The following is a 25479-nucleotide window of genomic DNA, read 5'->3' as shown; positions in this document are numbered from 1 at the left end:
AGGAGAAAGGAAGAGAGAGGAAAGCAGAGGAGGAGAAAGGAAGAGAGAGGTAAAAGAAAGGATGTTTAATGTATTTAAATGTAATGTTCTATTGTGTTATGTGTGTTGATATTAAAGATAATTTGATTATATTATGAAAAATGACTATTTCACTTTGCAGTTTGAGTGGCCCATTTTAGCTGATCAGGTGGCCCATTTTACCTGAACACTGCGCATCTCAAAAATGGGGGACAGCTGATGTTTCAATAGCTGTAGGGTCTTAACAATTATATTTTATTACATAAATTCAACACAAAAATATTAAAAACAGTCATTAATCATAGGAACACAATCAAATGTCATACATTGTTTTTTCTTAGTTTCCCAAGTGATTAACCAAAAAGTGGCCCAATTTAGCTGATATCACCCTAATGAGGCAAAGGTGGGTGGAGTTGGCTTGATGATGTGGGTGTCATGGACCGGCAGGAGAAGGAGATGTGTGGACAGATGATAGGCTGGGAGGTAGGTGTGTTGAGTGGAAATTTACTGAGAGAATGGCATGTATAGCATGTTGGAAGTGCACACTGTGACAAGATGGGTCAAACAAACACAGGACTTTAAACGAGGAGACGGGTATTCAGGTCCCAAAGTCAATGTTGTCTTCTTTTAATAAAAACTTAGCCTAGCAGGCTTGTATGTGTAGCATACTAAATTAGTGATGTATGTGATGTGTCATATCATACTTTAGGTTACATTTGTGACAAGAGTACATATTTGATGTCAAACCATGATGTTTCTTCTCAACCTAACAGCATAGATTTGTTGCCTAAACCTTATCATGTAGTTTTGGAGTGAAACTGCAACTGTTACAACCATAATGATGACATTTTGGAAGGCAGTGGAATTTGACCTATTTTATTTTTTCAGTATGAGGGAACATTATAGTTGTATGCACAGAAGCTTGTCATAGATCTTGGTACTTTTCTATCACCTTCTTCACAGAGTTGCTCGGGGTGTTCTTTTGTCTTCAAGTTGTATGTTTGATCACAATTCTGACACACTAGAGTTTGGACTTTCTAGACACAAGTACAGTATATCTATTATTTATTTATTCTTTTACAATCAGTGAAACACCTTGACTACACAGGTTAGAAAGAAATCTGTTTTCACTTTGACTCTCAAGCCTCTTTGGTTGATCAGAGTCACAAATTCTACTTTTATTCAACACTGTAAAACAATAAAACATGAAAACTACCAAGGGGGTTTAATATTTTCTATAGGCATTGTACAGTATATGTGGAGACAACGCTTATGCATTTGCTTTTGATCAAAAACAATTATAAAAGTCAGAATACTCCATAGATGTGTTGCTTTTGTGCTGCAGGTTCCGCTCTTTTGCACTCTATGGTTTGAAACTATTGAGCTGAGAAACTCTGAAGTTTCAGTCGAGTAAATAATCCACCACAGGAGGACATCTGCCAGGAAGGAACAGCTATGTGAAGTGCTTTACTACTCAACAGTTTCTAGTTTAGTTGTCTGCCCTCAGCTCTGCCACTGAGCCTGTTTATACCTGCTATTAACATGCATCTTGGGTGGACAGTGCTAAACTCAAGTGTGAACAACCATCAAGACGCATTATGATCTGATCATTCAAATTTTAAATGGAGTAGGGCATCAGTATGGAAACTTTGGGACTCACAGCCCTAAATCACACTGACACAACAGTATCTTTCTTGTCCGTCTTTCCCAGTGATATTCTAACAAATGAGATTTAAACTCTATTTAAAAATACAATAATTCCAGCTAGCTGGCATACATGGAGGGGGAGACAGACAGAACATGGGGAGAAAATGTAAAGACGAAAAGAGACATGATGGTAAACAAAATGTTGTTATGCATCGATACAAATTAGAACTACGCTACATAACATCATTGTGAGCTTGCTGGTCAACTAATCTTATATTTTGGCTACATTACAGATGTAATGGATGTGGACTGTTGGCAGAGCTGATGTGCTGCAGAATGTTTCTTTTTACTTGCTACACCTGCAGTGCACATATGACCTAGGGTTGGGTGAGACAAACAAAAATAGTGACAAAATACTTTACTTTCATTTTTGGTTTTGTGTGGACTTGTTTCCTTAATTGCTGGAGCCAGCAGGGCACTGTGAAACCTCATCGTTTTCACAGAGTTTCTGTCACATGGGTAAGTTAACATTTACAGACCACAGCAGTATATGTAAGAAATTTTGAGGAAGTGACACTCCTCCTGGCCCAGTCTCTGAAGAGCTGAGGTTTGTGTTATTTAAAGAGGAACCAGTGTTAGTTTCAGCCTGTTTACAGCTGTAAGAGAGAAGGCCAAATGCAGCCGTGGTTTCAACAAAATGTCAGTGTGTAAAACACACTGGTTGGGCTGTGAAATGAAAGCCTCTTAACTTTCTTCAATGTAAAGCATAGCATAGTTAAGCAAATTTTAAATTTGATCCCACCTATTTTATTCTTGCTCTTCCCTTGCACTCTTACTGTTATTTGATATTTCATTTTTACTGCACCTAACTTTGTAATTTCAGCACTCTTATTTGTCTATAACTTTGTACTCTTGTCTGTATTTTTTTTTCTCTTTTCGTCTGCTGTTTAGCACTCTTGATTGTATTTTCCTGCACTTTTTTTGTCTGCCTGTAAAGTGTCTTTGAGTTTTTGAAAAGCGCTCTATAAATAAAATGTATTATTATTGTTATTATTATTATTATCATAAAGCAAACTCACAGTTATATGTAGGCTGTGGATTTGTAATTGAGTAGCAAACCACACTGCATCACTGCTTCTCTGCACCTATATCAACCCACCTGAGCCTGGAAGCTTCCCTGTGTCACCACCTTCAGTGACCAGGATGGTGAAACTCACACCTAGATTGGTTTTTGGTGAGTAAAACAAGCTAGCAGATGAGCTGCTGTTCTTGTAGAGCAGAATAGGACCTGGCAGGCAGGTAGAAACCTCTCCTTACATTAATGCAACAAGAGCATGTAAGCAATATTTAATCTTTATTCATCATTTAAATCCAACTAAATTGACATTTCCCATAAAACCTGTGAGCTGTTTTGAAGTTAAAGGTCCCGTGTGTAGGATTTAGGGGGATGTACTGTCAGAAATGGAATATAACATAATAAGTAGGCTATGTTTTCTTTAGTAAATAATCAGCGTCAGCAGTGGCGTGGATCTGGAGCGACCGACGACGTGTACCCCCGCCTACTGGATGCGTTTCTGGAGCATCGCACAGTGTAGCGGAGCCGCAAGCTCACGTGGGAACTGCGAGATCACGCGATAAAAAGCAATTAATAAAGTGTGAGCCAGACCAAAACAATAGTTCATTCCATAGGTGTAATTTATGGGCGGAATGGGTGGGTTGTAACCAACCCAATAATCCAAACCAGCCACCACAACCCCCCCACCCCCCAATATCATATCATAATTATTGATAATGAATGTTAAGTATTATAAACACGACAATGTGGTAGATTTTCTCAATTTAGCAGTAAAAAATAGTGACGTTTGTCTGCTGAGAAGTGGAGCTTTCCAGTGATATACGGTACATTACGGTAGTGGCAGGAGTGCCTGTGGGCGAGAGGGCGGAAGTCAGCCAAGTAGGAGAGTGTCAGCGGATCAAAGCGAGTACAGCCTGTGAGTGTCGTAGCGATGTTTTAGCTGTGTTTTTTTTGTAAATAACATCTTCATCTTGGTGTCGTAAATAATTGTATTAGTGTTGTTTCTGACAGTTTTGGAGTAGTTCTGGAGCAGTTTTTGCCGTGTTTTCTCTATAGTTCGTCTTTGTTTGCTATCGTTCGTCTTTTTCACCATATATATATATATATATGTATATATATATTCAAAAAACTTCCAGTGCACACTAGAGCATAGGATTGACAGAAGGTTTATTAAGTTAAAAACAGAAGGGCGAACAACGCGTTTCACATGTTGCTTCATCAGATCTGCACCTGCACCAGCTGGCACCTAGAAGAAGCACTTAGTTGCTGTGCACGCCGGGACTTACAAACTTTATATATATATATATATATATACACATTTTCTCATGCGGGGCATGTCCTCAGACCTGCTTCACAGGCGGAAATCTCAACCCCCCCAATATTCAACTCAAAGTTACACCGTTGGTTCATTCAGAAGGAGAAAGAGAGAAAACAAGGTCAACTTGAGATCGCCTTGCTGTTCACATCAACATTACTTCATGATTTTAAAAGAATTGAGCCAGGTACCCTACGAGGCTAAATTAATATATTTACATTTTCTCCTCCAAGCACACGCACAATTGCGTGTAAACGCCCCATATTGCATATTCATTGCAGCAAACATACTAACTGGATGCAGACGTGCCATTTTGCACCTTTGAAAGACGCAACCCTTAGTGCGCACTGTTAGTAAATCAGTTTGTACATTTTTTTGCGTGTGCAGTGAGTTTGCACACGTTTTTATACATGCAAACCTTTAGTAGATCTGGCCCTACATTACCAGGTCTGTTTGTTTTGAAAAGGGGGAGAAAATGTTAACTTCTGTGTGCAGTTTGTAGAGATTTTCTTAAAACTGTGACACAACTGTGTTTTTATTTACTAATACATGTTCAGCATTTCAGATTCTTGCTGCTCAGATATTCAGGAAACAAAACATATTTCAGTATAATCTAAGAGGAGAATAAAGTATATTCATGAAAGAGCCAGAAGGAGACCAACACATAATTCAGAGAACAGTGATGTAAGAAATGATACATTAGCTAAGCCCTGACCCTCTTAATTACTGTCACTAAGCCTGTCCAGCTTTCCATTAACAGCAGTCATGGAGGCAGATTTACATTTGAAATTCTTGGTCATTTTTGAAGGAATGGTTTGCTGATTTCAGACAGGTAGACATAGGCAGGCTTCTTATTTCTGGCTGGTGACCATTGATTGTGTTGGCTGCTGGTTCTAGCTGGATTTACATGGTGGGACAGTTTGCTGAAGCTGGTGATAAGCTGGTAGACCAGTTTTGTGCAACTGGTTGAGAGGTGAGCAGCCAGGTTGATAGCTGGTGTTAGGTGATAGCAGACCAACATGACCGTGCTGGTGGAACATGTCAGATGGTTGTAGACCAGCAGTATTTCCTGAATTTTTGTTATAAAACTGCAGAATGCCATTTAAGTCAATGTCAAATAAATAAATACAGTTAAAGCTTGATAGTCCTGTTGTGTCTAGTTACAGTTGCCTAACTATGATTGGACAATAGTCATTACAGGGGAGGGGTTTACAAACTGTTAGTTGTTGACAATAAATACATAAATAACCTTTATATACGGTGATGGCTGTGTATATGTGGAATTTTTGCTTCTTACTTGCCAAAAATGTATTATTGCATCTTTAAAGAAATATTTTATTCTACAAATAATTGCATGACATCATACATAACTAAGTTAAGAGCTCAAAAATGCAGTGCATGCATGTTCTGTACTCCCTTTATGCACAAATATGCAAACCTATGTGGAAGACATACAGCTGACAGAGCTTTTGAACTCTCTGTCGATTAATAAAAAAGTGTATTAGACAGACTTTATGATACATGTTGTGGTTTGGTGCTGCTTACTGGCTTCCTCTGTAGTTTCAGCTGAAAAAAAAGTACCAGAATTAGAAGGAGGAAGTCTTCCAGGAAGGACAAGGCTGTTAATTTTTTCTTTGCAACGCGGTTTTTAGTGCAGTTTTGTGTCGTCTGTTCTGTCACTGATAAATGATACACAGAAGCCTGTGTGTCAGCGATGGGGAATATACAACAGAGAAAGCTTTGCTATTTTATCCTGGGTAAGATAAACATTTCAACATTTTATCAGGAAAGCAGCTTTTGTATTTGTTTATGTATTTTTGTATATTATTTTGTAAATCTTTTATATATTTATATGTATTTTATTGTATAGCACAGAAACGACTTGTTTAACACTCATTTTTCAGTGTAAAGATCTTCCTCCTTATTTGCCAATAGCATAATCCTCACACTTTATTCAACACCATCAACATACTCGTTAATCTCCCACAAACAAATGTAACTGCCTTGTCTCCAGCAGAGCGTGAACGGTTCCTTTTTTTATTATAAGATAAATAACAGTACAGCATAAATAATTCCTCCAGCAACATCAGTGGATATCTTCAGCCCTTACTTTGAATTATTATTTTTTTTATTGTGATGTTGAATCTGTGGCAAAGAACTTTGGGGTAACTTGTGGCCTGTTTCTATCGATTACAAAACATCTCTAAGACAAGACACACATGTTCAGTTTTAATGACGTAGAAAAGTAGTCCTGTGCACAGACATTTTTTCTGTCAGGTGCTGAAGCAAAACAAAAAAGGGGCACCTCTTTCATAGTTATTAATATATAAAATAACACCATGTTTACATGGTTCCAAACACCCATTTCCTGGGTAAAGTCCTGTGTTTTGTGCCCCATCCACCATCCCAGCATCTGACCATATAGGACCATGTCCTTCTTTATTCTTTCCTCCATTCAGCACATTGGTCATATGATCGCAGCCTTCCCAAATATGTGGATTATACACAAATTACTGTCATCAAAAATCCGTCCAGACTAACTTCTTTTGATAGGAGCACTGTAGCCCCCAACTGAAAATTTTAGGAACACAAGCAGAAAATTTAGGGCACACCTTAAATCATCCTGCAAGGCAGTTATTCACATTTTTGGCCATTTTAACTGTATCATAAACTATATGTAGTCTACTGTATACTAACATTGGACTGTTTTAATTATTGAAGTATCTCACAACACAAAGACTGATGGTCAGTGGGATGTGAGCATTCTTAAAATAACATCTGTACAGATGTGAAGAACTGACTATATCTGACTGATCTTTAATGAAAGCTGCTGTCTTGTTTTTTCCCCCTGAAAATATTATTCTTATAGTCAGACACAGTTTATTTAGCCTGTGTAATTGAGATGACAGGTCTGCTCTGCAGCAGCAAACTGATATTAACTGTTATGAATAGTTATTGATAGTTAGGTCTATTAAAATGTTACTTGAATTGTGTAGTCCAGAAATAATATTCAACCACATCATGATACAGAGATGTGTAGAAGTTTAGGCTGTAGAGGGAGTGAAAATATATTTTATTATTGCAGCCTATCAGGCTGTGCAGGGAAATAGACTAAAAAATTGGCCGAAAAACAGAAGGTCTTCTAATGTAAGTTATGCCCAACTTATTGAGTAATAGTCCTGTTCTTATTTACAAAGGCTGTAGCCTGTTATAAAGAGATGTATATCACATATGAATATGACAGCAGCGATAGTTTAACGTTTCCACGGCAACGAGTAAAACGATCTCGAGGGCTGTCTATCAGCCCCTTGAAAGTCTCTACTCTATGTGATGACAGTAAATAAGTCACACAACGTACAGCTGAAGTTTGCGAGGGCTCAGTCTGCAGGTCCAGAGGGTGGACATCTGGATTCCGCCACCGACTTGACCGCGCTTGTCACCGCCTCTGCGCGACGGCGCAGTTAATCTGGAACGAGCCCACTGATGAGTGTATGACATGATCCTCTCGGTTAACTGATCACACACTCTCGGACTTTCCTCCTCTCACACACATTAGCCTACACTGGCGGACTTGTTCCCTCATTTTACAACATGAAAAAACAACGCCCTCAAATTATTATTAATAATAATAATAATACTATTTTTGCACTTGTCAGCTAACTGAATGTTATAAGCTGTATTATTCTTTTCTGTTCTCTCCTATAGTCTCTCTATGTTTGACCTCTACTCCACCTGCTGCAGGTCAGTCCATTCTCCTGTGTGATGCATAAAAACCTTTTAGTTTTCAGTTTTTAGTCTGTGTAAAATTTTAAAATATTGTATGTAATGTGTCTGATAGATGGTCGGATCAGACTGGCTGGGTCTGGGTCTACTCGCTGTGCTGGGAGAGTTGAAATCTATTACAACAACATCTGGGGAACAGTCTGTGATGATGGTTGGGGCTTAACTGATGCTGGCGTGGTGTGCAGACAGATGCACTGTGGTACAGCACTGAATGCCTTTCAGTCGGCCCACTTTGGTAAAGGAACTGGTCAGATCTGGCTTGATGATGTGGGCTGTTCAGGAAATGAAAGGTCTCTAACTGAGTGTCAGCACAATGGATTTGGGAAACATAACTGTGGACATGATGAGGACGCTGGTGTGGTGTGTTCAGGTGAGAAAACCTTTGGATAAAGTCTTTTCAATAAAATGTATCCTTTTCTGTATATTTGAACAGCTCTGTCCTTTACTCTTTGTGTCATGAGCTGCTCAGATGCAGCACTGGAAAAGATCAGGGGCCGTATTCACAAACATTCTGAGAATACTCTGAGAGAGCTCCCAATTTAGCCTAATTTTTTAGTAAGGATTCCAAGCTTAGGAGTGATTTGGGAAAGTTCTCAGAGCAACTCTGAGCAAGGAAGGGACAGAAACTTTTACCTCAGTGAGTGAGGAGGTGTGATTGACCCTGTTGCTAGGTGTGATGCATTCTTTTAACAGATGTAATTGGTTGTCAGAGACACAGCCTTTTTTGAGCCTGCAAGGTGTGGACACCCAGAGGAAATGAGATGAACTGCTGACTGTGAAAGTGTTGTCAGTGTTAGTGTGATCACTGCTGACGGAGGGATTAGACAGATCCAAGTCATCACTGCTGCACTGTTGCATTTTTACAGTTTTTCAAGTATCTTAGTATTAATGATACTGTTAGGTGGGATAGGCGTGCATACCCATAATTAGACTGACCACAAATATTATCCCTGCACAATCTAATCTATGGCCCTTCGTTTACGTATTACACTATCATTCAGTGTTTGGAGAATATTTCTCTGACCTCTTTGTGTTTGCACCATTTTCTCCTTTGATTAAGAAACTCTTAAAAGTCCTCCTCTCCGTTCCTAACAGTTTTTCACCTTAGGAGCTTTTTTAAGGTCTAAGATGGTTTGTGAATAACTTTTATCTTTACAAGGACCTAGTCTTAACTTTGAGGGGAACTTCTAAGACCTCTAAAACGTAACAATTCTAAGGTTTTTCTTAGAATTTCATCACTAGGAGCGACTCTTAGTATAAGAAGCTTTGTGAATACGGCCCCTGGTCACCCCATGCTGCAGTAGGCTTTTAGAGTAACAAGTGTGAAATGTTGCTAAATACACTGTAACTTAAACTGTAATGTAAGTGAAGAAGTTTATCCAGTGTTTGATTACCTTTGAGAAGTGTTATATCTCCCTGTCTGTGTAAGTGTTAGAAAATATGTAAGTTAACAATAACTTTTTCCAAATGTGTCTTACAGAAGTGGTTTGTGTCATGACTAAATGACAGCTACCCCTCCACAGCAATGATCTGACATCTGTATTCTGTGCCTAGGTGTGCCAATCAGATTGTCTGGGTCTACCTTGTGCTCTGGAAGAGTAGAAGTCTATTACAACAATGTCTGGGGAACAGTCTGTGATGACGATTGGGACTTAAAAGATGCTGGCGTGGTGTGCAGAGAGCTGGGCTGTGGTACGGCACTGAGTGCCCCTCACTCAGCTCACTTTGGTGAAGGAACCGGACAGATCTGGCTTGATGATGTGGGCTGTTCAGGAAGTGAAAGGTCTATAACTGAGTGTCAGCACAATGGATTTGGGAAACATAACTGTGGACACAGTGAGGACGCTGGTGTGGTGTGTTCAGGTGAGAAAACTTGTTATGATTTTACATCAGCTAGTCTGGCTAGCTCCAAAGTACCATGAATGTCTGCACATTTCTTATGGCAACCCATCCAATAGTTGTCAAGACATTTTATGAAGACCTAAAATGCAAACCTCAGGGTGAAACTGGAGGAGAAGTCAGGGGAGTTTCCTGAGGATGAATGTACCAAATTACATGGCAATCCATCAAATAGTTGTTGAGATCTCTCAGCCTGGACCACAGTGGTGGACTGACAGCCATGCTCTGTCGAAACACACACCACATACAAAAGAGAAAACACAAACTTTAGTGGAGAGGCATATACAGACAATACCAAAGCACATACAGTATAAGGGAGACATGAGACAACTGTCACAGTTTAAACTGTGGTTGTCACTTTCTGTAGTGTTCATGCAATTTTATACACTCCATTAATGAAACGATGGATTAACAGTGAATCACATTACATGATCACCAAATAAAGTTACGCCCCTGTTTCAGTTTTCTCTCTCTAAGTTCCCCTTTTGCGCGGGCGTGGTGCGACGGAGGTGCAAAAGCATGCATTGTGCCCTCAGCTTACTTTCTCGCACCATCAGTTGATTTAAATAATAAGCACACGGACTGTGTGGGCTTGTCCATGCACACATTTTATTTTGGTTCATGTAGCAGCGCAATATTCAGAAGGGTTGGGCAAAGGGGAATTTAGCCTAGATCAGTGGGTGTAGTTAATTTTTAATAACTCTCTCAGCCAGTCACATCACTGGTCTCATAGCTCTGACACAGCTGTGCTAATTACAGGTAAATGTGACAACAGCTCAGCAAACCAACGCTATTTTACAATATTTCTAACATATCTCACCTTGTACATGGTCATAGTAATTGTTTATTAATAAATGTTACACAACAGTATTGCACTGCATTGTGTTTAAAGAATAAAACATAAGAGGCTACTTTAGTAACCAGATGACTCTGTTATACAAAAGCTGAATTTCCAGATATAACAGACCAGTTTGATGTGTGAAGAGGTCTGTATGATTATACTGAAGCAGCCTGGTGTTGTTTTCAGGTGATTTAATGAAGGTAAACACAGTGAACAGCCACTTGCAACAGCAGTGTGCACATGGTGGAAAACGTAACAGCTCTGTACAGTTTGTCCATCCAAAAAGTCACGGCTCTGGCTGAAGATTTCACCATGTGGTTACTGAGCTCTTCTTCTGTTATAAATTTAATGCTGTTGGACTTCTAAGTCAAAGCTAGGAAACTGCAGAGCATGCTTAGAGCGCCTTGAGTCCAGTTTGGATCTGACATTGTCTGGATGTGTTAGTCTGACTTTAAGAAATTTGATTTATAATGATTTTTAAGTCCGACTAACACAATAAATTGATTTTCTCTAATGTCATGTAAACATACTGACTGTCCTCAAATGCTATATGTGTGTGTGTGTGTGTGTGTGTGTGTGTGTGTGTGTGTGTGTGTTTTGGTATTTTTCTCTTGTATATTTGTTGTTCACATTCTTCAATGCTGATGAAAAATACAGCCAAAGAGTCTTCTTTTAATATACATATGTTTTCTACTTTGACACACTGTTGACTTCCTCCTTACAGTAAATCAGCTTGACACTTGCAAACGTTGCCACTCTCTAAAAATAGAAAAAACACACCACATGCTTATTGAAAAAAAAAAGATGATACAGCCATGATCAAAGCTGTAAAACCTTTAATGTTATATCATTGTGCTATTTTTCAGCAAATCTCCCAAAGCCCAGAATCTCAATGAATCCTGCTGGGAAGGTTACCTGGGGTCAGAATGTCGGCATCACTTGTTTGGTCTCAAGTCATATTCAGCAGCTTTTAAGTGCAACATTCACTTTGAGAAAGACTTCAGGTTCATTCAGAAAGACTCAAAGTTCGAGTATGTTTAACATACCTGCAGTCAACTTTGATGACGAAGGATCGTACCAGTGTCAGTATCAGACGACGGTTTCAAGTCAAGACTTCAGCTCCCCCTTAAGTGACTCCATCAGACTTTCTGTTACTGGTAAGGAAATTAATCTATTCCCTGAACTTGATATTTCATTCACGTTTTGAAAGAAGTACTTCAACATCTTGGGAAATAAACTTATTCACTTTCTTGTTGAGAGTTAAATGAGTAGAGTGATTCTACTCTACCAATGAGTGGTGTCACTCCTCTCATTAATTCAACTGCCAGAACAAATGTTGGCACCATACATTTCTGAAACCACAAATACGATACATTTCTACCTTATTATGTAGCGGATATTGTGAAACATTACGTTACGTTTCAACACTGTGGTTAACGTGTGGTTTAGGCTAAAAAAAACACCTCATTTTGGTTATCAAAGTTCCTGTTTTGGCTTAAAACAACCAATTTTGGGGGCACAGTCCATAGACTGTAAAAATAATGGACATAGCATCCGTGATGTCACCCATTGGAGGCCTCGAGGTTGGCATTTTGGCCGTCACCATCTTCGATTTCTACAACCAGACACGCCCGCCTATATCGGTGATCTGACTGAACACTGCACCCAGCTTTGCCGTGCTAAATCGCCGCTAACAAAGTTAGCTTCCGTAATTCAAGGTAAACTTTAGAGGTAAGTATTAAAGTCATCCTAGTGACGTTAGCTAATTGCATACATGCCCAATAGTGTATTTTCAAATAACTGTGTGGAGCTCATCTAACAAAAGAGTTGTTTCTTTTATTTTTCTCAGTAGCCCACAATATGACACATCACTTACTATGGAAATGGTAACTGGCTGCATTTATGGGACTCACATCCCCATCATAGCTCCATCTGAGAATAAAGGAGATTACGTGAAAAGGAAGTCATTTCACAGTAATTCAACAATTCAGTTAACCTCAGCCTAATATTGCAAGAATGAAGTCAGTATAAGCAAAGTTTCTTAGCAGTACAATATGTTTGTGTTTTATATTGAGTTGCTGCCAAGTGCGTTTGGGCCCCATCAAATTACAGCTGAATAAGAGGATATAGCACATTATATCAAAATATATGAACATCATTAACATGTTAAAATGTTAATATATTTTCTGTATATTAGACAAACATTAAGGCATCACATTACATAACATCACTTCACATTACCTATCAATATGCTTTGCAATCTGTTCCCATGCCACCTCATGCTATTTAGCTGCAGCTGATGTAATAGATTTTTTTTTTTTTTTTAGAAGACACATACCCGGTCATTAAAATCTACGATTCAGTTGGGATGAAATAAGTGGCTCAGCATTTAACTCTGCTTTCTGCCAATCATGTCATCTGCAATCAATTGATGACAGCTTTTGGTGCTATCCGTGAACATGCGTCCCTCAGGCTGAACATACTCAAGAATTGATTGAGTTAATTCTGATCAGCTGTTCTGGAACCAAAAACTCTGAGTTTCCCAGCTCAGTCTCAATCAACTCTGAGATCGAGATTAGGCTCAGAGTTTGCTGAATCTGCTTTCTGAAATTGGGCCCTGGGCTATCTGTGAAAGATGCAGTTTATTTCACCACAACGGTAAATTATACAGTTCAGCTGAATCCATTAAAGCCCAACTTCAGCAACAGTGAAATGTTCATGTCCAACAGTTAGCTCAGAGTTGATAGAATTTATTGTTTTGAATTATTATATCAGTGTGCTGTTCCAAGAACATCACTTCATAGACAGAGGATGTTACTGGGACAAATTTACATTCAAACACTGTCAGGTTGCCTTATTGTCTCTTTCATAGTGACCAAAGTAAACCAAGAATCTGTCAACATGAAAAGGCGTCAGAACATGGTCTTCCACCAAACTGTGAGCCTGCTACATATAAACTGTCTCACACATGGGGACTTATGATGAATAATGGGTCCTGGACATTTTGTACCTTACCTCTATTAAGTTGGGACTGTGGCAGTGGCTTCTCCACTGACTGTTGCACTATCCTCACTTTAATTGTAAAGGGAGCTTTCATTACTTTACCCATACCAGGATTTGGACTTTCCTGAGTGAACAGACTGCTGCTACAAGCCCTGTAAAGTATTATTTTTATATTGTTGTTTCTAATGTCAACTATTTCTACTGTCATTTATCCTTGTTATTAAACTTGCAGTATGTTGCACTGGAAATTCAACTACCTCTTTTCATTTTGCAAACTTGTAACAGTTAAGTTCACATTTTCCTTAATCCACAGCTGTACTGTCACATTATTTAATGCATCCATTTAATCACATTTTTTATATATCTTCTTGGTGTTGTTGATGGATAATAACATTGTTGAAATGTTTAATAAAGGTATTGATGAAGATCATGCCCTGAGTTTGCTGATGGTTATTATGGTACATATCTGGTCTAAATTTAAACAATAGTCAACATGTTTAATATTGTAATAATGCAGAAACACATTGATGGCTTTGTTAGAATTTGTAATTAATTATAACACTATTTCTATATTTGCTTTAATCAACAACATAAATGATAGAACAAATGTTGCCTGCCTTGACGTTTGACAATGAAGGATAAAACAACAGATATAATAGTTTGTGCTTGTGGTGCATTTTTTCTGACACTGAAAAACACTAATTCACTCACGCAGCTGCACACAGTCTGCAACATTTTAACATAGCATGACTGTTACCTACCCAAGTCTAGCATTAATGTTACCTTAACGTTATTTTGCCCTGATGGCAAGTGTATTGCTTACATAGCATAGGTTTAGCTAAGTAATGTTAATGTGGTGGAGCATTATCTTCCAATCTCACACAGATGCACTTTGTTCAAAAGTATTATCACCCTAAATTCTAACACTAATGTATTACGCTTTGACTTTAGTGCGTGCCAGTTAGCAGCTAGATAGTGAGCCAAAAAAACACTGATACATGCTAATTAGCACAAACATATAAATAAAACGATAATAAAATGTCACTTACTGAAAAACTGGAGCACTGGTGTCTTGATCCGTCTGTCGGTACAATTATCTGCACAGCACGTCATATCACTTGTCTGATATGTGTACAAAAAAACTCCTACAGGCTGCGGCCAGCTGGATCCGACATGTAAAACACAGCAGAGGGGTCAAGTTGAGTGGCCTACGGTGAGGCCTGGCTGACAGCCTGTCAGTCAAAATGGCCACGGCTTAATTATGCAGAACTTTAAGCCTTAATAACATTTAAACGGGATCATTATAAAAAAATGTTTACCCCTCATACAGTTGTCATTAATGACGAAATAAGCCATAGAGACCGAAACCGGTTTTTGCACCAGGCTGGAAACATGTTTATTTTAGCTGTAAAGTTGGGCATTTTAACATGGGAGTCTATGGGGATTTGCTCTGTTTGTCAGCCAAGTGGCCAGATGATGCACTGCAGTTGTTGGCACTTCTGCATTGGCTTCACTCATCAGCGCTGAAGGTGTCTTGCTCATGTGACAAACCATCCACTATCCTCTCCATATCTGGATGATTAAGTCAGCTCATATATTATATCTCTGAAGAAACGTTAATATGATACGTGTAAAACATGCAAATGTAATTTATTTGTGGTTTCCAGAAACGTTCAATGCCAACATTTTCTTCTAGTGACCAGGCTGTTGTCTACTTCGTAGGAAACCCCCAAAAAACATGTATTACTTTGACTAAAAAGGAAATTTAGCAAACTAAAGAAAACAGTTCATATTCAATCTATTTATCATTCTGACATTGTCTTATTTTTTTCAGTGATTCTCCCAAAACCCAGCATCTCTATGAATCCTGTTGGTGAGGTTACTTGGGGTCAGGATGTCAGCATCACTTGTTCAATCTCAACTCAGCATTTAGGTGGGACATTCATTCTGCAGCAGACCTCAGGCTCATTCAGGAAGACTCAAACATCAAGTACCAACTCGGCTACTTTTAACATCGTCCAAGTGGACTTTGACAATGAAGGATCGTACCAGTGTCAGTATCAGACGACGGTTTCAAGTCGAGACTTCAGCTCCCCCTCAAGCGACTCTGTCAGACTCTCTGTTGCTGGTAAGGAAATTAGTGAATGAATAAAATAACACAACAAAGAAGGCAGAATAGCAATACCAAGATTATTCAAACAGAAGTAAATGTTGTATTTTAACATAGCAAGACTATTTAATCTGGTTTGAAAATTGTTCGATGGCGCCTGAAGCCAAAATGGTTCAACTGCCCAAATTAAATCACCCTGATAATCCAGGGATGATGGACACTATTTCCTCACTGTGCGGCCAGTACCGCAGGAGCCAAGTGCGTCTTACTTCGACGGCTGAACGGCAAAACTTCAAGCTTAGTGCTCTGCTAACTTGAATGGGGATAAAATTGATTTAATCATGCTGCTCTTCTAGGCTTCCGAAATGTAATGGGATCAAATGGATTAAATCCTGATAGTGAAAGGAATCATTTTGCAGGAGTTGTGATGCTCAAATAAATTTGTCCTGATTCACAGACATCTCTTTCACCATGTCAGTCAATGAGAAAAAGTCTTTATGGCCCACAGGGCATCACGTGACAGACACCAGATATTGCAGTATCACAGTTTGGCCACAACGAAACCTGGCTTCAAAGCCCGGCTCACTTACTGCAGGCCTGTTTCAGAACATTAAGAAACCTGGGTTTTTGCACATGGGGATTATTTCTACATATGTTCACCTCATTATTTGAAACTTTGGCCACGTTTAATATGAACATCCTTCATTGTAACACTCTAGAGGCCTTTAAGACATAAAATATGAAAAGCATAATAGGTCCTCTGTTAGACTGAGCGTCATATTGATAAAACACATTCAGACTTGTCATATCTGTTGTCTGATATGTGTACAAAAAAATCTCAGAAAGGCCGCGTCCAGCTGGATCCGACATGTCAAACACAGCAGAGAGGTCAAGTTGAGTGGCCTACGGTGAGGCCTGGCTGACAGCCTGTCAGTCAAAATGGCCACGGCTTAATTATGCAGAACTTTAAGCCTTAATAACATTTAAACAGGATCATTATAAAAAAATATTCACCCCTCGTACAGTTGTCATTAACGACGAAATAAGCCATAGAGACAACCGTTTTTGCACCAGGCTGGAAACATGTTTATTTTAGCTGTAAAGTTGGGCATTTTAACATGGGAGTCTATGGGGATTTGCTCTGTTTGTCAGCCAAGTGACCAGATGATGCACTGCAGTTGTTGGCACTTCTGCATTGGCTTCACTCATCAACCCTGAAGGTGTCTTGCTCATGTGACAAACCATCCACTATCCTCTCCATATCTGGATGATTAAGTCAGCTCATAGTATTATATCTCTGAAGAAACGTTAATATGATACGTGTAAAACATGCAAATGTAATTTATTTGTGGTTTCCAGAAATGTTCAATGCCAACATTTTCTTCTAGTGACCAGGCTGTTGTCCACTTCGTAGGAAACCCCCCAAAAACATGTATTACTTTGACTTAAAAGGAAATTTAGCAAACTAAAGAAAACAGCTCATATTCAATCTATTTATCATTCTGACATTGTGTTATTTTTTCAGTGAAACTCCCAAAACCCAGCGTCTCTATGAATCCTGTTGGTGAGGTTACTTGGGGTCAGGATGTCAGCATCACTTGTTCAATCTCAACTCAGCATTTAGGTGGGACATTCATTCTGCAGCAGACCTCAGGCTCATTCAGGAAGACTCAAACATCAAGTACCAACTCGGCTACTTTTAACATCGTCCAAGTGGACTTTGACAATGAAGGATCGTACCAGTGTCAGTATCAGACGATGATTTCAAGTCGAGACTTCAGCTCCCCCTCAAGCGACTCTGTCAGACTCTCTGTTGCTGGTAAGGAAATTAGTGAATGAATAAAATAACACAACACAACAAAGAAGGCAGAATAGCAATATCAAGATTATTCAAACAAAAGTAAATGTTGTATTTTAACATTGCAAAACTATTTAATTAAATCACCCCGATAATCCAGGGATGATGGACACTATTTCCTCACTGTGCGGCCAGTAGAGCAGGCCCCAAGTGCGTCTTAGTTCGACGGCTGAACGGCAAACTTCCAGCATAGTTCTCCGCTAACTTGAATGGGGATAAAATTGATTTAATCATGCTGCTCTTCTAGGCTTCCAAAATATAATGGGATCAAATGGATTAAATCCTGATAGTGAAAGGAATCATTTTGCAGGGGTTGTGATGCTCAAATAAATTTGTCCACTGATTCACAGACATCTATTTCACCATGTCAGTCAATGAGAAAAAGACTTTTTGGACCACAGGGCATCACGTGACAGAAACCAGATATTGCAGTATCACAGTTTGGCCACAACAAAACCTGGCTTCAAAGCCCGGCTCACTTACTGGAGGCCTGTTTCAGAACATTAAGAAACCTGGGGTTTTGCACATGGGGATTATTTTTGAAAATTTTTTTTTTGAAAATTTTGAATAATTCCCTATCAAACATGTCATTTTAATGTATTTTGACAAAGAATGAACACTCGTCTTCTATTATTGGGTTGCCCTAATTGTTGGTTAAAGTTAAACCCGAAAGTCCCCCAATTGGGGACTTTAAGAACGACTTTGCAAACACAGTGTGAAACAATGCACTAATCACGAAGAATACAGTGATGTTGCACATCAAATTAAACAGTAGATATTGGGCTATAAGGCTGTATAAACCCTTTTTAAATGCTCAAACACAGCTCAAACAACAACTAAATGAATAACAACAAATCAAACTCCATGCAGCACCGATATGCCGACCCACTCGGTATATTTCGGGCTCTAACTCGACACCACGTTATGCAAAACACACAGCATACACCTCAAATGAAAGCAGAGACTCCGCTGTTTCCACACATATCCGCCAAAGCACGCTACACCAAAGCATCAGAGAGATAGAGGAACAACAACAGAGATTGTTTTGCCGAACGATAGTTGGAAAATTTCTCTTACCTTTGTTGTTTTGCTGTGAAAAGTTTATTCTGCCGGTAAAACAGGGTACGTCCCGGTAGACTCCGTTGCGGAGATACGAGCCTCCAAAGCACAGAAGAGAAAATCTGCTTCACATTTAGATGGTGTGTGTGTGTGTGTGAGTCAGTTTGGAGTGGGAAATACATGAAAAAAAGGAAACGGACAGTTGTATGTGTACAAGACTAAGTAAAACGCGGCGACTCGGTATGCACAATAAATACAATTGTAATACAGAGTAGCCTGCTGACGTTGCACTTAAAAATTGTAACAAGTTATCATTCTGACTGTGCCATGTAAGCTAGTGTGACAGTGAGAGTGTTGTGTGCTGTTGTGCTGCGTGTGCTGCTGTCTGTTGTGCTCCCGTGCCGTGGACTTTAAGTTGGAATCGAGGTGTTTTATTAGGAAAAAAAAAACACCAAAAAAAGGAGGCTTAAAAGATCCGGGGCAGAGCCCAAAAGATCCAGGGCTATAGCCGGGAATGCCCAGGTCTAACGACGCCCATGCCCCAAACCAACAATTTTAGAATTGTTGTTGCATGCAGGGCCCAGTATATCTTTAAATGTGACTGTATCTATGCAAAAAAGTTAGTTCAGGATGTCAATACTCAACCAGAAATATATTTCTGGCATTGGAAATATTTAAAAAATGAGCTTTGTTAATAGAGGAAATGCACTCAACTGAAGTTTGTCAGACTCAAAGGAGACACACAGTGAGCTTTGGAGAGAATCACTGAATGTTAACATACCATTTGTTTGTTACAAGAATATTCTACAGGGTGCATTTACACTGTAATATACACCATAAGTAATATGTAATAAGAGTAAAAAAAACATCTTTGTTTAATAAAGGGTTAATAAACATTAATTTTCACTTTTTTTCTGGATATAATTTTTTATGCAATCTTAACTGATTCATAAGAGCACAAATTTAATATTGTCTTGACACTGTTGTCTCTTTTGTCCTCAGTGCCACTGCAGCAGCCCAACATCTCCCTGACATCTCCTAACAGAGGGCTGGTCTGGAGTCCTAAAGGAGCAGAGGTCACCAGGGGTTACAGCTTCATCTTCACCTGCACCACTTCCTCCTTTTATCCTGGAGGTGTATTGTCTCTCATCTTCTCTGACTCCAACATCATCGACACCAAGCCAGCAGTCAACCACTCAGCCTCCTTTACCTTTCCTGTAGCTGAGTATGAACACCAGGGAAACTACAGCTGTGTGTATGAAGTCACACTGTCCTCGAGGAAATTCAGTTCTACACAGAAAGCACCCATTAGTGTCATCATTAAAAGTACGTAGAATGTAGAATTTACACTAAACGTTGTGTTTAATGAACAATAGCTGAATGATACATCGACTACTACTGCACTTACTGTATATGGCTGCATCAGCAGCACAGCCGCTAATTAACAGACAATGGGATTCCCAGTAAAGCTGAGAGTAGCAAAACCAACAGCACCTTGGTCCAGACTCTACCTCAGGAGGGATGGAGAGGGTTGGCAGGGACCAAGAGTTGACACATTTTGGTCATGTCATAAATATGTGGGATCATGCCGCCCCCCCTTTTCCCAACTCAAAAGGCCTGTTGTCAGTTAATAAAGGCTGCCACTTTGGAGCTCTTGTGTGTTGCTTTCCAGCTGCTGGTAAAGTGAAAGATACCTCAGCCCAGGAACACTTTCCAGAGTGGGATATTTGTCAATGATGAGTGGAAGGCAAACTAAAATATCCAGTGCATCACTCCTGAGTTTAAGTGAGCTCATCCTTAAATTGAACAGGAATCAGGGGGGATGAGATCTCCAGTGGGTATTTTGACAAAGGTGACATCAGCCTGGACATTTCACCGTCACTTGTGATGAGGTAGACTGCTAACATGTTGTTACCTTCTTAACCTTTCCTCTCCGAACCGTAGTTGGGAGCTGGTTTTTAATGTTTTGGCTCGTTGCTGGTAACTGGCGTCTTAAGAGTCCGGGCCAAAGTGTGGGAAGGAAGGAGGAAGAAGTGGCTTCTTTCGTGCAAAACCGCACATTTAATTCCTTACGTCGGCAAAAAGCAGAATCCAAACTCTGTCTGGACACTGTTGTAGACTAAACACTTGGACATTAACATGAGCTAACTCTTCTTCGTACGTCTGCCACTGTGTATGTTTTTCCTCAACTCTGTGTTTTACCTTCCTGCACCTCTACGTCACACACATGCGCCGGCCACGGCCTTAAAGGGACAGGGCTGGCCGGTGACAATGTGCTGTTTTCAGCAAAAAGAGGCAGTGAAAATGGTATTTTGATAATCATATTGACATTGTACCACCATTCAACACAGTTTCAATGTTCATGTCAGTCACAGACATAAAAGAATATTAACATTTATTTTGAACTTAACACTTCCTGTGTCAGTATCAAAATAAAACCTGTCTGACAGTAGTTCTGTGGACAGAATCCCTTCATTTGTTATCATAACGCCGGATTTCCACTGGATGCGTGTCCGTTGCGGAACAGCAGCGCTGGTTATCTGCTGCGTGCTCCGCCGTCCGTCAATACCCACTGGCTGCGTTTGCTGTGCGGAGCGGTGTAGCTCCGCTGGAAGACATCTCGGTGCACTGCCACGATTAATATCTCCTCGTCCATGGTGTCAACGGGGTGAAATGACGTCTGGAGACCTCTGACCTGTTGACTTCAGGTCTGCCTCTGCCCATTATGTAGTTTTCAAGGTGTAGTGCAGGGAAATATGATCCGCCGTGAACACTGTGTATTTTATTTTGAAAATTAACCGGATGTTTTATTTTGTTTCTGTGCACAACTTCCTGCCCCACACGATCTGCTCTGTGATGAATTGCTGCGCTGTGCTCCGGCGTCCGGCAAAAATAGATGTCCTGCGTATCTGTTGCAGAGGGCTCCGGAGTGCTGGAGCTGAGACAGAGCCGGAACGCAGCACAGCCGCAGCCGGTGGAAACACACACATTGACTAGAATTGAATCCTATCGGCTCCGCTGCCGTGCCGGAGCGGAGACGCAACCAACACGCATCTGGTGGAAATAGGCCGTAAGGCTTGTTATTTTGAGATGTTTATATCTAGTGTGTATATAGAACAGATTGTTAATCCTATGATAAAAATGGACACAGTTTTCAGGATAAACTTTTTTCTTTCTTTCCCAGTGCCTTTGTTGCCACTGGTCTCCTCAGTAGCTGCTGGGGGTCTGCTGTTGGTCCTGCTGGTCTTGATAGTGGTCTTTCTGGTCTACAAGAGAAGACAACAAACCAAGCAGCCTGGAACTCTCGTCCAAACTCAAAGTCTGTGTTCACCAGGACACACAGTGCATTACATGAAAAGACTAATTGTTTCTGATTGTTTTCCTTTTTTCTTGATACACTTTCATCACAACATTTGTGTTTGAATGCTTGTAAAGAATTTATTCTGATGCTCATGACACATTTTTGTTCTAATGATTGCGTTTCAGTGCCTCTCGGAGTCAGAAACGTTTATGGAAGTGATGAGGATGAGGGTGAGGATGATGACTATGAGAATGTTGATCCAATGGAAACCAAGAGGAAACTCAAAGATGGAGCGGGCAGAGTGGAGGAAGAGGAGATTAATGATTATGAGGATCCAGAGAGTGATGACGATCACGATTATGAGGAAGCATGCCCCCATGCAAATTTCATAAAAGCCAAGGAGGACTGTTTCAGTGTCGAGGAGAGCACGGAAGAGGAAGAAGAAGAAGAAGAAGAAGAAGAAGAGGACGAAGAAGATAAAGAAGAAACCAGTGATGATGAAAACACCTATGAAAATGTAAACCAGCCCTTTGATGAACAAACTGTGTCCATCTATGGAGAAGAAGAGGATATTTATCAAAACTTTTGAGGTGTCCAGTGGTCATCAGTGTTACAGTGGTTGCCATGGACAAAGGACTCATGTTTTGACCCGCTGCAATCAATTTCACCAAATAAATGGAATGTTGAAATCTTAAAAAGTGGAGATGAAACACTGAAAACTATGTCTGAGGTTCATTGGATTTTTACCTTAGCCAAGATATAGCACTGTAATCAAACTTGCATCTAGATTTGCTAACACACAAACACACACACACACACACACACACACACACACACACACACACACACACACACAGTCAATATAGTCAATAACAGGATAAATAAGGAAAAAATCAAACAAACCACAGTCACATTGTTCAATGTTTCATCACCTCTGTAAAGTGACAACTGGTAATTCAAAGGGACAGAGCAGATAAATGTTGAATGATGTTAAATGAGTATAGCTTGGTCATTCAGCTCTCATTATTGTATGTATCATAATTAATATTTTTTAGGAAACTTTAAGTCAGTCAATATAACTCCAACGAAGGAGTTATAGGTGGGTCTCTGGACATATGATGAAGCTTCATTATAGGTGGTCAACAGGTGCCTAACAGTAAATAGTAGACCTGTGCCCCCCTAAGGGGTCAATCCAGCAATGTGTGTAAAGTTTTTAAAAAGTATGCAAAAAAATAATTTAGATGTTTTATCATACACATAATATATTAACTCCTTAAATATTTATTTTATTGGTGGCACAGTAGTGCGGTGGTTAGCATTGTCGCCTAACAGTAAGAGGTTTCCTGGTTTGAGCTGTGGGGCAGCCCCTCTGTACTGAGTTTGCATGTTCTCCCCGTGTGGACTCTATCAGGGTACTCCGGCTTCCTCCCACAGTCCACATGCAAGTTAGGTTAACTGGTCACTTTAAACTGGTGTGGATAGTGTGAATGGTTGTCTGCCTCTATACGTGTCAGCCCTGCCATAGTCTGGCGACCTGTCCAGGGTGTACCCCGCCTGTTGCCCAATGTCAGCTGGGATAGGCTCCAGCCCCCCTGCTACCCCCAACAGGATAAACAATATGGAAAATGAATGAATGAATGTTTTTGAAGAAGTAAAGCTGTGTTTTTCATTGAACCACCCAAGTTCATCGTGGTTCTTTGAAACCAGTTTTAATGTATTTCAATTAAGACCTGGTCACCCTGGTTGATCACATCATTCTCTTTATGTTATTTTATCTTACTGGTTAATCTACAACTTCATTTAGCTTCTTATGTTATCAAAGCAATAGGAATAAATTTTCCACTTTCTTATTGAGAGTTAGATGAAAAAATTAATACCACTCAAGATAGAGTGGTATCTATCTTTTCATCGGTCCCTATGAACAGATTGTGTATATGTATACAGAATCTGTAGGCGATGAGACAAGATTCTGGTATCGAATTAGTTTCTGTTTTTTCTTTGTAGTCTGTTTATAGTCTGATTAGTACTAACCAATTGCATTTGAATGCCAATTAAACAGTCCATGAGGAGATGCGAAACACATGTCAAAATGCACCCATCGGCTGTCATCTGACAGTTTAACTTTATATCAGTTTTGACCAGTGACCAGTGCATGGAAGAGGAAGTCTTGGCCCGGATATGACTATGCCTGGTCAGCCTGAAATATTGGCCCTCAACCCCAGAGGTTTTATCACCATCAGATGATAGTAGATGGGTTCTGAGGTTGTCTTCCTATCCAACTTTCAGCAAGAAAGATGATACGTGTGTTTCTTAAAGGGAAATTTCGGTTTATTTCAACCCGTCTCCTATCGTCCTAAATTTGTTTCAAGTGACTAGTGACATAGAAATAATAGTTAGCATGTTAGCCGTTAGCCTAGATACAGCCGTAGCGTCAGACCTGTTAAAACGTAAGTGAATGGGCATCCTTTCAAGTGCAAAGTTAGTCCACTAAACAAGCTTTTTTTCCACAAAGACCGCCTCATATCGTTAGGATAAATGTCAGAGAACATATAGAAAACGACATGTAAACGTGTTGTCTTACCTTACCGGTGTGGTGCCATGTTTCCCTTTAAAGGGGAACCCAAATTAAGAATTTCAATGTGTTATTCCCTGGGAAAGTTCAATCAGTATTTGTGAACATGAGCTACTCTCTCTTAAAGCCAGCAACCAGAGAAGGAAGTCTCAAACTCATGATGTCATAGAGTATATAGTCTGGAGCTGCCCATAGACAATGAATGGGAGCCTGATTTTTTTGGACCCACAAGATGTTTGTTTTCTTTTTTATACCCTAGTGAGCTTTATTCTATTTTAGTGTAAAACAGAAAAGAACATTCCCCTGGGTGCTCTCAGTGTCATCTCAAACATCTTTCCATATTCATTGTCCATGGAGAAGCTTCAGACTTTATACACTGTAACATTACAAATTTGATTTTCAGCATTCTAGTTTTTGGATTTGAGAGAGCATTGTTCATGTTAACTTATATTTTTGGACTTTCTTTGACCATAGGAATAACATTTGAATTTTGAAAATAGGCATCATTCCACTTTATATGTGAAACTACTCCTCAGTTTTATTTGCTTCATTTGTATACATACCTTTAAAAAAAAAAAAAAAAAGTATTAATGTTTCAAAGGTAAAATGTAAATTCAAGTATTTTATGTTGAATGTATCTTATAATATATGTATATTTTATTCAAATAAATGTCTTAGTTGGTTTTTTTTTTGTAAGTATTCTTGTCTTCTTTTTGCACATGCATGTATAACTCAGATATGACCATGGCGAGTTTTAAGATGGGTGGTCTCATACAACCATAAATAATGACTGGACTGGGCCTGGTGGTGCAATAATAACTCAGTAATTTAGAGATGAGGAATCGGCAGCTATCTTGAATCTCCCTTTCTATTTCTGTCCCTGGCATCCCCTGGTTCAGTGACACACTTATCTATTTTTGAAGTAGCCCTCTAGATGACTAAAATATTACTATCTCTCTTCTTTTCCAGTCTCACGATGTCTTAATCTATCCAATGCC

At 39.6% G+C, this 25479-nt stretch overlaps 1 protein-coding gene across 5 annotated transcripts in view; it reads left to right on the top strand.

The window, feature by feature from the left end:
- The window catches only part of LOC126404807 (deleted in malignant brain tumors 1 protein-like), a 60156-nt gene extending 34979 nt beyond the window's left edge, over positions 1 to 25177 (top strand). The window contains exons 1-10 of one of the 5 annotated variants that reach the window (XM_050068131.1): positions 5690 to 5812; positions 7761 to 7796; positions 7894 to 8208; positions 9393 to 9701; positions 11445 to 11735; positions 15416 to 15709; positions 17217 to 17510; positions 19611 to 19934; positions 21793 to 21927; positions 22095 to 25177. In XM_050068131.1, coding sequence (XP_049924088.1) covers positions 5770 to 5812; positions 7761 to 7796; positions 7894 to 8208; positions 9393 to 9701; positions 11445 to 11735; positions 15416 to 15709; positions 17217 to 17510; positions 19611 to 19934; positions 21793 to 21927; positions 22095 to 22498 — 2445 coding nt within the window. In that variant the 5' untranslated portion in view covers positions 5690 to 5769 and the 3' untranslated portion in view covers positions 22499 to 25177. Of the gene's footprint in view, positions 1 to 5689; positions 5813 to 7760; positions 7797 to 7893; positions 8209 to 9392; positions 9702 to 11444; positions 11736 to 15415; positions 15710 to 17216; positions 17511 to 19610; positions 19935 to 21792; positions 21928 to 22094 lie in introns of those variants that run through there. The other 4 variants (XM_050068132.1, XM_050068133.1, XM_050068129.1 and 1 more) reach the window with 4 other exon arrangements.
- Positions 25178 to 25479: the final 302 nt, after the last annotated feature.

Source organism: Epinephelus moara, chromosome 18 (assembly GCF_006386435.1).
Source record: "Epinephelus moara isolate mb chromosome 18, YSFRI_EMoa_1.0, whole genome shotgun sequence".
In the NCBI taxonomy this organism is placed as follows: Eukaryota; Metazoa; Chordata; class Actinopteri; order Perciformes; family Serranidae; genus Epinephelus; species Epinephelus moara.
Note: the sequence above shows the minus strand (reverse complement) of the source record. Positions and strands in the feature narration are given on the sequence as shown.